Below are 13,917 nucleotides of genomic sequence, written 5' to 3' on the forward strand. Positions count from 1 at the left end.
TTTTTAACCATCCATTAAGGAAAATTCACAAAATTTGCAACCATATTGGTAGGTGTCCAATTTTACTCACATTTTCACCTTGAACTCCTCACAAATGCTCCTGATGGCATTTTCCCCCTTCTCATCAATGATGCGTATTATCCTTTCAATGGCAAGGTAGGTTGAATTCCATTGTGTTGCATTGGGACGAATGATCTGTAGTTCACACTTGTCCTCTACCACTTCATTAGCCAAATGAGACCGGCCAGTTTTGTTCCAAATGGCCTGGCATTTTGCAAAGGTTGCACGGGAGAGCCTCTTGTAGCTTTCATTCATGCTCTCTGCTAGGGCAGCATCAGATGTTGCCACAAGGTTTAGCAGGTGACATGCACATCGCTGATGAGGCGGGAGTTGATACTCCAAACCAGAGTCTTCATCAAGAATTGCACTTGCCTCATGGTAGTCAATATGGTCAGTCAGGTCAATAGTTTCTGGGTCTGCTTCATCTTCAGCTTCATCTGCATCATTTTGTGCCCCAAACATGTGGAAGGCCTTGACAAAGTTGGATCCACTATCAGTTGTGGTTCTTACAACTTTGCCTCTAATCTTGTATTGGCAATGGATATCATCAAGCGCACCAGCAAGCATGTCAAATGTGTGAGACCCTCTCAATCTTTTGCATGCTGGTGCTGCAGATCTTCTTTCCAGGGACTCTTCCTCCAATGGCATGTGACTCCAAGGTAACTTTTCTGATGAGCTGACCAACAATCAGTAGTGGTAGCAACAAATTCGACTTTATCCAATGCTGCAACCAAAGTCATCTTCATGTGATCAGCAGCTTCACAGATTCTGGCACGGACAGTGGGTCTGGAGATGACTTTGGCTTGAGGTTGTAATGTGGTAACCAATTCTTTGAAAGATGGCTGTTCTACCACTGCAAATGGCTGTAGACCCTCACATATGAAATTGATGACAAGCATGTCAACAGTTGCTTGTGGAACATGTTTGTTTGCAGCTCTCAACATCAGGTCTGGTAACTTGGCTTGTGTATTTGCTGAGAGCTTGTTTGGTGTGGCTGTGGTCTTTCGCTGACGAGATGTTGATGCCACAGTGATATTGTACTGCTCAATCTTCGATGGATGTTTCCTCTGTAGAGATAAATATTATCATACGTCAGGTTCATACATTACTTCATAACATCACTGTGATTAACACTACAGGAAAACACATTTTTAAAACATCATTCAACTAGACATGAGCTAATCTTTGATTGTTTAGCATAGTATAAAAGAGTGGTGAATTTGGTCAAATCTTGCAGATATATTGCTGTATTTATTTACAAATGTAAACCAATTTTGAACGATCATTGCAAAAAACATGAATTTCTGTATACATTCCAAGTTCTGTAATCTGTATACTATCTGTAAAAAGAGTATCGACCAATGTATCAGTATCTAAATTTTTAACTCCTTTTTATCAGTATCACCCTAAAGTTTTCAGTATTAGTCAGGTTCTAAAAATACTAAGAGAGCAAAATATGTGTATATAGCAAATGTAATTTAAGAAAAGGGATCACATACACAAAAATGCTGCCCATACAGCTAACAAATAAAAACAATCCACATTATGTTCTTTGAAAAATATATCATATCGGGAAACATATAACCCTACTGATTAAGAGCCACGTCACTATGATAGACCTATATCAGGCCAATGATCCTGATCAACTGATCCATCAATCGGGCTCTGGTACATGTCAGCTGAGAGCTGGAAGATTCATTTGAGATGCAGCTCAGCACTGTGTTCAAGTTTTGTTTTTATTTTTTATATAGGCCAGCTGATTGTAGGCCTGTGTGTTTTAAATGACAACAAATTTAATTTATTGTAATGACGGTGGTTATCCAAATAATAAGCTAAAACATTCCTACGAATTTAGCTGTTCAGTGGTGACGCACGAATCCTACTTCCGGGTCTAAAGTAGTCTGCGTTTAATATGGCTTTTGTGTTGTTAACATGTTTAATGTTATGTATTTTCTTCTATTTGATCTCAAAAAGCTCCTAAAACAGTCAGTGATCACTGTTGACCTCCCTCGGCTTTTATTACCGCTAATCATTTATTTAAGCTCAGTTTTTAAAACCTTAGTATGTAACTACAGCCCAGCCCATGCAGCAGTATATGAATGACTAACCTCGTATTGTGGATGGATTATCTCAGCATCCTGCCATGCGATTACATTTGTTCCTGATCACTGAGAACACTCACATTAACGTTTATGGAGTGGAAAAAAGTTAGCTTGTTTATATTATGCTAACATAGCTGTGTCGCTAGCGGTCACGTAGCACATCATTATATACCAGCTAGCCAAACTTCAGTAACCCTACAAACGTCACTGCTGTTTAGTTTTCTGTCTTCATTTATGCTGGAAGTGATAGCAGAGCTGTACGTTTGAATTTGTTTCCAAAACCCTGCAGTCAGGACATGCTATATTGTATTTAGATAGAAGCTAGCGAGCTAACGCCCTGCTAACTTCTAACTCTGTTAAATGTCATAAATTCCGTTTTCATGGATGCCTGGATGTTAAACTCAATTGTTACACCTGGTAGAGCAGAACGCTGATCATTTTATTAAAGATGAAAGACTTTAGACAGTTTTTCAACTCTCAGTAATGCCATAGTGATCGTTTGATATATGGACCTGCAGCGGAGTTTAAACCCAGACAGGCTAGTGAGGTCAGACTGGACAACCGGATAGTTCTATCCCGTGCACGTGTACACGTTGACAACCGTAACCATGGCCGCCGAGGGTATATAAATGCTGCACAAGGTTCCAAACGTCCGTTTACACTTGCTCGTGGACTTGTTTCGACCTGCTCCAACCTCAGCCTGTGGAAAGCTAAGTTTTGCAAACTATTTCACTAAAAGCGGATATAACTTGAGAGCAGAACAAGTACTTCATCGTTTGTACTTGTTTTTGTTTTTCAAGTTTGAAGATGGCTCGCCGTGGACCCGGACTCCCCGACTGTCACCTGGACTTCGCTGCAGGTAAGTGTGAAAATTTCTTTAAATGTAAATTACTGTAATAATTTAACAAGTTCCAGTGTGAATATCAAGTTTTAACGTGATCAAATATGTGTATTCAAGATTGTTTCCTGTAAATTGTTTGTATGTTTAAAATTTTCTGGGAGAGGTGTAGAAATTATTAACGACTGGTGTATGAATATGAAAAAAAGGTGTTTCTTTGATTTGAAGGCTTCAAATTTGACACTTTTCTTTAAAATGAAATGGTTAAAAATAGCTTAATGGACTAAAATTTGTAAAATGCCCAAAAATTAGTTTCTGTGGTAACGGCATCTTCAAGATGTCACGGGTCAGAACACGCAGGCGTAAACACACAGATCCAGGTCCCCTCCTGACATCCTTTTCTTCTCCGGATCAAAGGCTTTATTGACATAAACTATATTTTTTCTCTGCTGCAAAACACAAAGATAAAAAAATACAAATAAAATAATATCAAAAGAATATGAAAACAGTAGTAATAATGGCATTAAGACCTATCTTCTGTTACGGTAATGCTTTTAACTTTATTAGATAGCAGAGAGAGATATTGTACACAGGGATATTTACACAGGGATAGCATGTTTACCACAGATTAGATGTATCTGTCCTCACGGCACATTTCTAAATATGTGGATTCTGAGTTAAGAGTTTCTGTTTGTTTGTTTGTTTGTTTGTTTGTTTGTTTGTTTGTTTTTGACTTGACCATCATTTTCAGACATACCTGCAGAGCTTTGTGTGTGCAATTCTTACTCTTGCCAAGGAGGTTGTGCTTTTATTTAAAAAAAAAAAAAAAATATATATATATATATATATATATATATATATATATATATATATATATATATATATATATATATATATATATATATATATATATATATATATATATGTGTGTGTGTGTGTATATATATATTACATTCCTAATGTTATTTTAAAAATTGTTTCCTCACAGGGCGTCTTGACTATGTGGTTGAACGCCCTGCAGAAGCTCAGGACACTGATACCCAGCGTATCAGCGAAGGTGAGTATGGTGAGTATTTTATCCCTCTCTCACCCTCACCTTCTTCTCATGAAGCATCAGATGCAGATGACGGTGAACAGCAAGGTGAGTATGGTGAGTACCGCCCCTACTTACCTGTAGATGATGAAGAGGTGAGTGAACAGACTGACAGTTCATCTGACTGGAACGACTCAGAAGAGTGGGGGGATTGGCTTAGCGATGACTCTGGGTATGACACCATGGATGAGAGAGATGATTCCCCTCTCATCCGGGAGCACCCTCCAGAGCCGTTTTGGCACGATTGGCAACGTCCTATTGCTCCAGGTGCTGCCCCCATCGCCATGCCGCCTTTCGGCCAGGCCAATGCCCCACTCTTCCCTCGAGTTGTTGCCCCAGTTGCTCCTCCCCCAGCTGCTCCCTCTGCTGCTCCTTCAGCTGCTCCCTCAGCTGCTCCCTCTGCTTCTTCCTCTGCTGCTCCCTCTGCTGCTCCTTCCTCTTCTGCTCCCTCTGCTGCTCCTTCCTCTTCTGCTCCCTCTGCTGCTCCTTCCTCAGCTACTCCCTCTGCTGCTCCTTCCTCAGCTACTCCCTCTGCTGCTTCTTCCTCAGCTGCTCTCTCTGCTGCTTCTTCCTCAGCTGCTCCTCCCTCAGCTGCTCCCTCTGCTGCTTCTTCCTCAGCTGATCTCTCTGCTGCTCCTTCCTCAGAAAAGAGAAGCAGAGAAGACATCTGCACCGAAGAGGTAAGTGCAAAGAGGTGCAAGGTGAGTGACCAGTTTGATGCCCCTTCAACATCCTCAGGTAGTTTTGGAGTCAGATGTTTCTGGGAGAGGCTTTTTAACCTTTCCCTTGATGACAGTGACTCTGATTAGTTTATGTTAGAATGTGTTTTTAAACTTTGCCTTTGTGTTTTTACAGATATAAGAACATCTGACTTGCACATGTGAAATGTATTGTTTTTTTCTTGAATAATATATGTTTTTCCCAAGCCCTAATTCACCATGCAGGACAAAGGTAAGTCTGTACTTAATCTCAACACAAATAAGTAGAAAAGGTTTAAAAATGATGCAGTGAACTGACTGTAGTCTCTTGTTTTTACATAAGGTATAGCCTGTGGCTAAGAATTCAACACTTCAGACACTCAATGTCCAAGATGGAGCAAACACCCCACCCAGAAGACAGCCTTACCCCGACCAACCCAATGAGAAGGATGGATGACCAAGTGAAAAACGGGAGAGTGGTGCTGTGTTCCAACTATGTAAGTTATCACCTCACATTGACAACAAACTGTATTGAAGACAAAATTCTTCCAATAGTTGGTATAAATCATCATCCTATGTCAGCAGCACTGTAGGTTTAGCTTTATTTATATTTTTCATGTGTATACGTTGGGTTTAAAATTGCTTTTTAACAACATACTGCAGCTACCAACAATGAAAATGCTGTTTTGTGTTAAAATGACGTCTTTCTTGTGTTATTGCTTTGCAGGGCAGCTGAGAGTGGACAGAGCTGCACAGAGGACCAAAGATCCACTCTCAGCACTTCATACCTGACTGGCCACAGCACCAACCCTCCTCACCCTGGGTGAGGAGGGTCCTGACCCCGCCTGCACAGAGGGAGTTGTGAACATGCACTTCTGTGTCGGTGGGTTTAGGATCCTCCTCACACTCACACTGATGAAGACTGTCACTGGAAGATGTCTCCATTGCATCAGCAGGACGTAAGCATTTGTAAAATATTACAGTTTGTGATGTTTTATACATATTTTTATTGCATCATTTAAAACTATGAGATATAAAATAAACCAATTTTCATAACATTTTCTGTGTATTTAGTTGTTTTCTTAATAAGTTCTTTGGAACATCATTGCAACCTGTCAGCTTTTTATTGAGGATTTAGAAAGTTGCTGGTGGCCCGAGTGTGTAGAGTGGGGTGTTGTTTTTGTCACATGGTGAAAGTGACCTCATGGGGAGCAAAGAGAACAACTGAACAATTTGGGGATTCACAGACTTTCGTAATCGCTAAAAACAATTAATAAAAATTGTTCTGTGTGAACTAAAAGCTCAAATATAAACCATCCTGACACACTGACACAAATGATCTGCTGTTTATAAGCAGGACAGTGTTTTCATGAGCCTGGATGAAGCTAATTTGCATGAGTTTAACCTCCTGGTCAAAAACTTGCATGACTCTGATATCACTCCAACTTTCTTCTGTTTATTTATTCATTTTTGCTAATTGTAGTAGATTAATATGTTCACCAACTGATTGTTGGCCTGAATGTTTGAATGTTTGCAGTTTCAGGTCCTACTGATCAGTTTTAAGTATTGTAGAAAGTGAGCAGCAATTGAATCAAGTCCTGGGATGAAATGGGACAAAAGGGTAATGTGATGGCCACATTAGTTCCCTTCCCTCGTTTAACAATGTGTAAGCAGACTGCTTTAACCTGCAATTTACTGCATGTTGTTAGGCTGCATGGTACAACCACAGTCTGCTAACCACCCGTGGTGATCGAAGGTTTTGAGGTCTTGCTTGAGCTACTGATGAAGTTTTATCAAAGCTTGTTAAGTTTCCCAACCACATTTTATCCTGATGGTCCAAGGCTTAAATCTTTATGCTCACAGACGTACTTCTGTAATTAATCAGTGACCGATTTATTACTTTAAGTTACAGTGTGAGGGGCATTAATGAACATAAATCAGATTTAACTGGATTATGTGTTTAGGTCAAGAGACACAGACCTTCATCTTTAAGAGGCTCTTCTTGAATATCTAATCACGATGTTTGCCATGCAAGTACACTGGACGGTTGTTTTTAACACAATCATTTGATGATTCTGATGAAATGAAGTATTGTTTCAATGAGCTGTGGCACCATTCTTGCTTTAGCAGTGAAAGGAGTCAAGTAGGGCTCCATCAGGAAGAGGGCCCCAGAGGTCCTATCCCCCCGCCCACTTCCCTGGGGCTTGAACATCAGTGGATTTCCACTTAAGCAAAGCCTCATCAAGTTCCTGCAAACAGCACCACACACACACTATCATGTACAGAGTGTGGATGCTGTGTCTAAGACCACGATCATTGTGTTCCCACCATCTGGTGCAAGCTTCATCTGTCTCACTGTGTTCTCCTAAAGGCCAAGACAGCAGGACAGTGAACTCAATCTCACTTATAGGTGCCAGAAATCAGTGGATGTGAGATTAATGGTGGTAATCAGGTTATGCATTTGTTGTCTTCTCAGCAGGTGGGAAACATCTCTCTTTATTTGTTTATGTACATGTGTATCAGAAATCTATTTTCCTGTACAGCTCAGGTTTAAGGCACAATGTTTATCTAATCTAATGAAGATCAGTGAAAATACTGACATTAGTGACGTTAACCCTTGACTAAGAGTTTCTTAGTCAATTGTTAATGGGAAACACATTTCCACACCACCATCTTCTAAGCTGTGATGCTACATGTGCAGCAGCAAACGTCCAATTAGTACCGATCAGAAGGTTGGAGGTTCGATCGCAGCCTGATCTGATCTGTATCTCAAAGTATCCTTGGACACGATACTGAACCCCAAACTGCTCTTTCACGTGTCCATCAGAGTATGAATGTTAGATAGAAAGAACTTAGGTACAGAAAAGTGCTTGTATGAATGGGTGAATGAGGTGTATAAAGTACTTTGAGTGCTTGAGTAGAAAAGTGCTATTTAAGAACAAGGATGTGCAAGAATTTGCTAGACACGCTCTTCTTTTTCCAAAACTAAAAATGTTATTTCAAATTTGGCAGCCTGTGTGTCAAAGAGACTGAAGAGTAACTAAAGGGCAAAGTCCAGGAATACAGCCAAACTCAGGAGATCAGTTAGGAGCACAACTGAGCAAAGGTGATTCAAAAAAATGGAGAGAAACTCTGCCATGCAGTGCCATGCTGAGCAGACTGGTTTACAGCCACAAGAGAGACTCAGCGTTCACAGATCATAAAATCTTCAGGGAGCAAAGCTCTCAGAGAAGCTATAATGCAATCCACAGATAGAATACAGTCAATAAACTCCAAGTGAAATGTTAAACAGTGCATGGATAGCTTTTTGTTCAGCTTTTTCTTCGTATCCTTTTTCCCCCTTTCTAAAGTCTCTTCAGAGGCTTTGCAATTTGTCAAACAGCAGCTGGTAAAAAGGCTTTTGCAGTGAGGCAGGGAGCCTGTTCAAACCAGATTATGCTTGATTTGATGACTGCAGAGAACTTGGGGCTGACAGCTCCGATTAGGATCGGTTCTCCCTTGAAAAGGCATTAGTGTGTTCTGTCATGGCAGGATTTCTGTTCAATGTGCAGGTAGATTGAAATCAAAGGGCACCAAAGACACCCAAACCTGAGGGATCATTACGTGACACCCAAAGCATCTGAGCAGTCTTATTCCTTCATCTGTACCAAATTACTCAGATTCACAGACGTCGTGCACAGCAGACCTGCAATACAACAATGAATAACAGGAGTTACGCCTGCGTTTGACAGGTCAAAATGTCACAGGGAGCAGTTCAGTTAAGTTTCATTCCCCTCCAGAAATCACTTCATGCATGATTATCAGGAACCTTTGAGTAATGACAGCACTTAAATGAGTGTTTCCTTACCATGTTCCACTTTGTCACCAAGTTTTAGGATGAGAATGTTTTTTTTCTACTTCTATTTTTTTTATATCGTTGTTATTATTTCTGTTGTAATTTGTGTTTGTTTTTTGTTTGTTTGTTCAGTTTTTCAGCCTTGTTGCATTTTTTTCTATTTCCGTTGTGTTTTATTCAACTTCTGTTACATTTTGCAGGATTTTGCAGCTTTTTCTATTGACGGGTGTTTTCTTCAGGGCCACCATATTATCATTATCTTTAAAACTGCATTTGAAACTTAATGCTGAGTTTTTACTTTCTGCAGTTGAAGTTATCTAAAGAAACTGTGTGTGGGTGCAGCTGAAAAAACGTCTTTTGGCAAATAACACAGAAATTCTGAAATCCTCTACTGCTTATATCAAAGAGAATAAAAGAAACCAAAGCTAAACTCTAAAAGATTATTTATTTCAGCTTGTTTACAGTTATCCACACCTCACAGCTTTTTATGGGTTGATAGTTTTCCTGATCCAATCTGCATACTCAGGATCACAGAGGTCCATGAAGGCAGCCGGTGCTCTGCATACAAAGTCTGGATCTCCCACAAAAGAAGAGACCCCATAAATCCTGCCATTATGAACCACTCCTCCACCAGAGTCTCCCTGCAAGACAGAAATACAGTTTCCCAGGTTTATAAAATCTTTCTGTATTTTGAATGTTTAATAAATGCAGCTGTGAGCTGAGGGATCATGCAAACTCACTCGACATATATCTTTCCCAGGACTTTGTCCACAGAACCAGTGCTGATAGCTCCTGACTCGGTGGACCTCGGGGAATTATTTCTGTAAAATATCATTGAGCTCTGTACAGCTGACAACCTCAGTCTCTGCACAGTGAAGAGAGGGTGATTCACCAGGTTCTAGAAAAAAGGGACAATTAGTTCAGCTTAAAGCACTTTTTTAAAAAATGATGCAGATTTGTATTTTATGCAGAAATGCAGCAGAAAGAAATAAAATGGTCTGAGCTCACAGGAAAAGCTTGTTTTTGCTTTGAACACATTAGAAATGAAGAAAAATACAATTTCAGTACAAATATCTGCAACATCTCTTTACTAATAAAGTAACAGTTTGGATGGTTTGTTTTCTTTTTTCTTAATACAACAAATTTGTTAAAAATCATCTTCCTTCTTTTCTCATTAGCTAGTCCAGTGGTGGCACCATAACCTGCGACCTCAACTCTGGAATGGCACAAGAAGTGTTTGGACGCTTTTCTCTCCTTTTTTTGTCAGTTACATACAAATACATATATTGATTGTTTTGCACGTTAACTTTGAAATGTTGCCCTGAGGCCTGTACTATGAAGCAGGATCTCATCTCTCCAGGTAACTTCAGAGTTCTATATGAAGGATTTTGACTTCTTACCAGAGAAAATTGTAAGAGTAACCCTGACCTGCTGTTATATTAGTTATGTCCTTTATAGAGTTTTAGTCACCACTTTATCATCACGCACCACACCTGGCTAGCATGCTTGCACTGTGCTTGCTCAGCGCATTGGGACACCATTCAAGCTCACTGCAGCACATGCTACTTCCTGTTTTAAAGGGCTTTGTAGCAGCCCTTGTTACATGCGTGGGCACGGAGCATGAAGCAGAAAGCACAGCTTAAAAGAGAAGTTGATATACCCGGCGGCGTGACACTGACTGGTGTTTTACACCCTTTTTGGCTCCTACCTCAAAGCACACTGTGCGCTGTCGATCTTACGTGCTGCACAGTAATGTTTAATATTTAGTATTTACAGTTATATTCCCATATATCATCGTGATGTTGTTTATTCTATTGCTCTCGTTTTCTTCTGCTTGTTTTCTTTTTTCATTCTCAGCAGGTGAAATTAAAAAAGTATCTATTGTTAGCTAGTTTATTGTTTATTGTTTATTTATTGTGTCATTCTTTCTCCCTGTCCTATCCCCCAGTCATGTCTGTCCCGTCTTTAAAAAACAAAAATAAAATAAATACATAATTATAATAAAGGTCAATCAAATGGACCAATATGGCAAGGCCATGATGATCCACTTGGTAAAGTAAATCCACTTGGCATCTTTCTTGGCCTTCAGACAACAATTCTGATTGCTAAAGATCCAAACCGGACAACAAAAAAAACAAACAAAAACAAAACAAAACATTTCTATGAAAAAAAACAAAACAAAAAAACACAGAAAACCGTACCTTTGCACTCAATGCTTGAACTTAACACTGCTACTGTATTTGTTTTTGTCCCTGTTAGCCTTTATGAGCAGTGGCTCAGGAGGCACAGACCATCTCCTCGTGTTGAGCCAATATTTTATGTATATTTACTTAGGTGATTATCTTTTCATATACAGATATAGTGTTTTAATGGGGTATTTATTTTAATGAATATAATCATACATAAAAATGTGAGCAATATCATTTATATAGATCTGTTTTAGTGCTGTGATTCCCCATAGCATGCCCCAACAGAGATCCCAATACCTCTGAGTGTTTTCAATCTGAATGAAAATAAGTAAGCAGCGGCAGGGGAGGCCACCGGTGTTCATGAAATCAAGCTTCATGAATTCAGCAGAGGCTTGTTTAGGATTTTAGATTTCTCGTTAATTCAGGAAGAGAGAACAAAAGCTCTCCTATTATTCTCTTTGTGGCTGTTATTAAATTCTGGCGACGATGCAGTGATATTGTTACAGCCCTACTCTTTACATCTGACTTTATTTTTTCTCATTAGGAGTTTTCCTGTTGAAACATTTTTGGCTGTTGTCATCGTCTGTGTGCATTGTCTGTGTTTCCAGGCCAGAAACCGTAGCGGACAGGTGGGCTACGTCCCGGAGAAATACCTGCAGCTGCCCTCCTCCAACAGCCTGCTGAGCATGCTGCAGTCGCTGGCCGCGCTGGACGCCCGATCCCAGTCCTCCAGCAACTCCACCGAACCTGAAACCGAACTCCCAACCGGCTCCGTCAACGGAGACTCCAGTGGTGAGATCCGCCTCCACCAGATAATATCGGAGTTTTGATTTCCTGCTTTGTTTAATACCCTCGTTGCCACTGTCTGTGTTGCAGTTTCATTCGCAAAGGCTTTGTACGACTACGCGGGACAAACGGAAGATGAGCTGTCGTTCCCAGAAGGCGCCATCATCCCCATCCTGAGCAGAGAGACCCACGAGGACGATGGCTTCTGGGAGGGCGAGTTTAACGGCGTTGTTGGTGTAAGAGTTCAAATAATAGTTTGCAAAAGCTTGTGACTGCAAAATTGTGTCTGCCTAAGGGACAGTTTGTTCCAGGAGATAAGCGAGAGTTAGAAGATTAATAGGAAGCACCTGGCCTCCAGACGGAGAAGATGTCCTTTTAAATGTGTCCAAAGTCGTCAACAGAACATTTGTGGTTTTGAAACTTATGCCTGTGTTGTATCTGCTTGACGCATGAGGGGGCGTCATAAAAGTAAACCCTGATGGTATAAAACAACTGCTTGTGTATCGTTGGGCGGAGATCGATGCTGTCTGTGGGCAGTGTTCATCTCCCCACGCGCGTGTTCATTAAAATCATTGTTTGACCGAAGCTCTTCTGGACCATTATTGTTTTGTGCTCACCCTCAATATTTGAACTCGTAACAAACAGCAATAACAGCAAAACATGTAATGGACGTGCTGGTCCACTAGACAACATCATGTTGATGTAAAGCTTTGGGTCTCTTATGCAAAGTAAAGAGGCTGAAATAAGGTGTCCATGAGTATCAGTTTTCAACATTCAGTATTAAGAGACAAAGACTGTACGGGTTGGGCCAGTCGTCAAGTCCTGGAGCAAAGTGAGCCTGCAAATCAATAAGATGCAAATCAGTTTATACCTTTCATATAATGTTTGAATTTGTTTATTCTGAGTTTTATTGTTCAGTTAGTTTCCACAGTTCATATATCATGTGTAATTTTTCATTAGTTTCAGTGTTTGTTTGTATTTTATTCTATTCTTGATGGTTGTGTTGACAGATTTGTCCAAATTTAAAGCTATAGATATGAACTTTTGGTTCCTTTATTATTACCTGTATAATTAGTTTCAGTGTTTGTGAAGTGGGGAAGGAGGACCCAAAAGCAGGACTCGTGCGATGGACAGTGCTCTTTATTTACAGTGGAGTAAATAAGACAACACAATAATCCCTTGAGCTCCCTCGACTCCTGTGTCATGTCTTCACCCAAAACTCCGTGCTCTCTGCTCCGTGGCTGCTGTCCACCTGTGCTCCACTCTCCTCCTCCTGGGAAAAAAACAACAGAGGCAGCCGTCAGGACACCATGCCGCCTAATCAACAAAAAACAGTCCCAGTCTAAATAATCTAAAAGACCAACCACGGCTCCAGTGATGGCAACACACAGTTCTAGTGACCAACCCAGTGGGCGGCACTCGAGACGAAGCAGTTCAGGTGGCCTGCATACATTTAGTATCAGGCTTTACAAAAAAAAGTATCAACTATGTTAGGATCCATGTTCATCATGTGTGATGTGTGTTTACATTTGAAGGTGTTTGTGGATTTGTCACCTCTCTTCAAGGTGTGGTTTGTGTTTGATGCTGAAAGAGATAAAGACTGCTGATTGGCTGAAGTGGGGTTCAATAAAAATTGTTTGGTTGTTGGTTTGGGCACTGCTCAGGTCCACATTAAATAAACTGCTGCTCATGTGTGTTTGTAGGTTCTCAGTCATCCAGGTCATGGTTGTCTAAGGAGCCTGGAAAGAAAGCGACTTTACTTCTTTAAGGTTCTGGATGATGTTTAACTTCTGATCCAAGAAGCTTCTTCAGTTGATGTGCTTCCTTTGCTCATTTTCCACCTCTGCACAGTTTCATTTGATGACAATGCAGTGCAGTTCTCCCAAACATACAACAGAGGGCGCTATGCACATTCACTGAAGTGCAGAAAAATACAAGTGGAGGAGGAAACAAACAGCAGCATCAAGAGAGAAAACTGAAGTGTTCAAAGCGAGTTACTTTAGTCTCTTATTGTAATATTAATCGACATCTAAACATCACGTTGATGCTTCATGTTTGACTTCCGTGTCCTTTTACTGCTCAGTTGGAAAATATTGATGCAATTTAAAAGAAGAGGAGAAGAGTAATTTCTCTGTACTACTTCAAAAGTAATTTGAAAGCACTGCCTCATATGGAAAATGAATCATGATGAAATCCTGAAACAAATAGTGTTTGTGAATATGAAGAGTTTAGTTTTCATTTTGGTCTTAGAAGTATAAAAATGCAGGACTGAAGACAAGATGGAAATGATGTGTTATGAGAAATAAAACACATATG

The 13,917-nt window shown here is 40.2% G+C and overlaps 2 protein-coding genes across 2 annotated transcripts; both read left to right on the forward strand.

The window, feature by feature from the left end:
• The first annotated feature begins 2,969 nt into the window (after positions 1-2,969).
• LOC146630095 (uncharacterized) lies at positions 2,970-4,902 on the forward strand. Its single transcript, XM_085355591.1, has 2 exons — positions 2,970-3,021; positions 3,989-4,902. The coding sequence occupies exons 1-2, from the start codon at positions 2,970-2,972 to the stop codon at positions 4,900-4,902; spliced, it is 966 nt and encodes a 321-aa protein (XP_085211717.1).
• A 281-nt stretch (positions 4,903-5,183) lies between these two features.
• LOC146630096 (F-BAR and double SH3 domains protein 2-like) lies at positions 5,184-13,388 on the forward strand. Its single transcript, XM_085355416.1, has 5 exons — positions 5,184-5,288; positions 5,685-5,750; positions 11,424-11,607; positions 11,692-11,837; positions 13,305-13,388. Exons 1-5 carry the CDS (start codon positions 5,184-5,186, stop codon positions 13,386-13,388), a joined length of 585 nt encoding a protein of 194 aa, XP_085211542.1.
• Positions 13,389-13,917: the final 529 nt, after the last annotated feature.

Source organism: Diplotaxodon limnothrissa, linkage group LG6 (genome assembly GCF_057381915.1).
Source record: "Diplotaxodon limnothrissa isolate DT_005_m linkage group LG6, D_limnothrissa_male_GT1.1, whole genome shotgun sequence".
Taxonomy (NCBI): Eukaryota; Metazoa; Chordata; class Actinopteri; order Cichliformes; family Cichlidae; genus Diplotaxodon; species Diplotaxodon limnothrissa.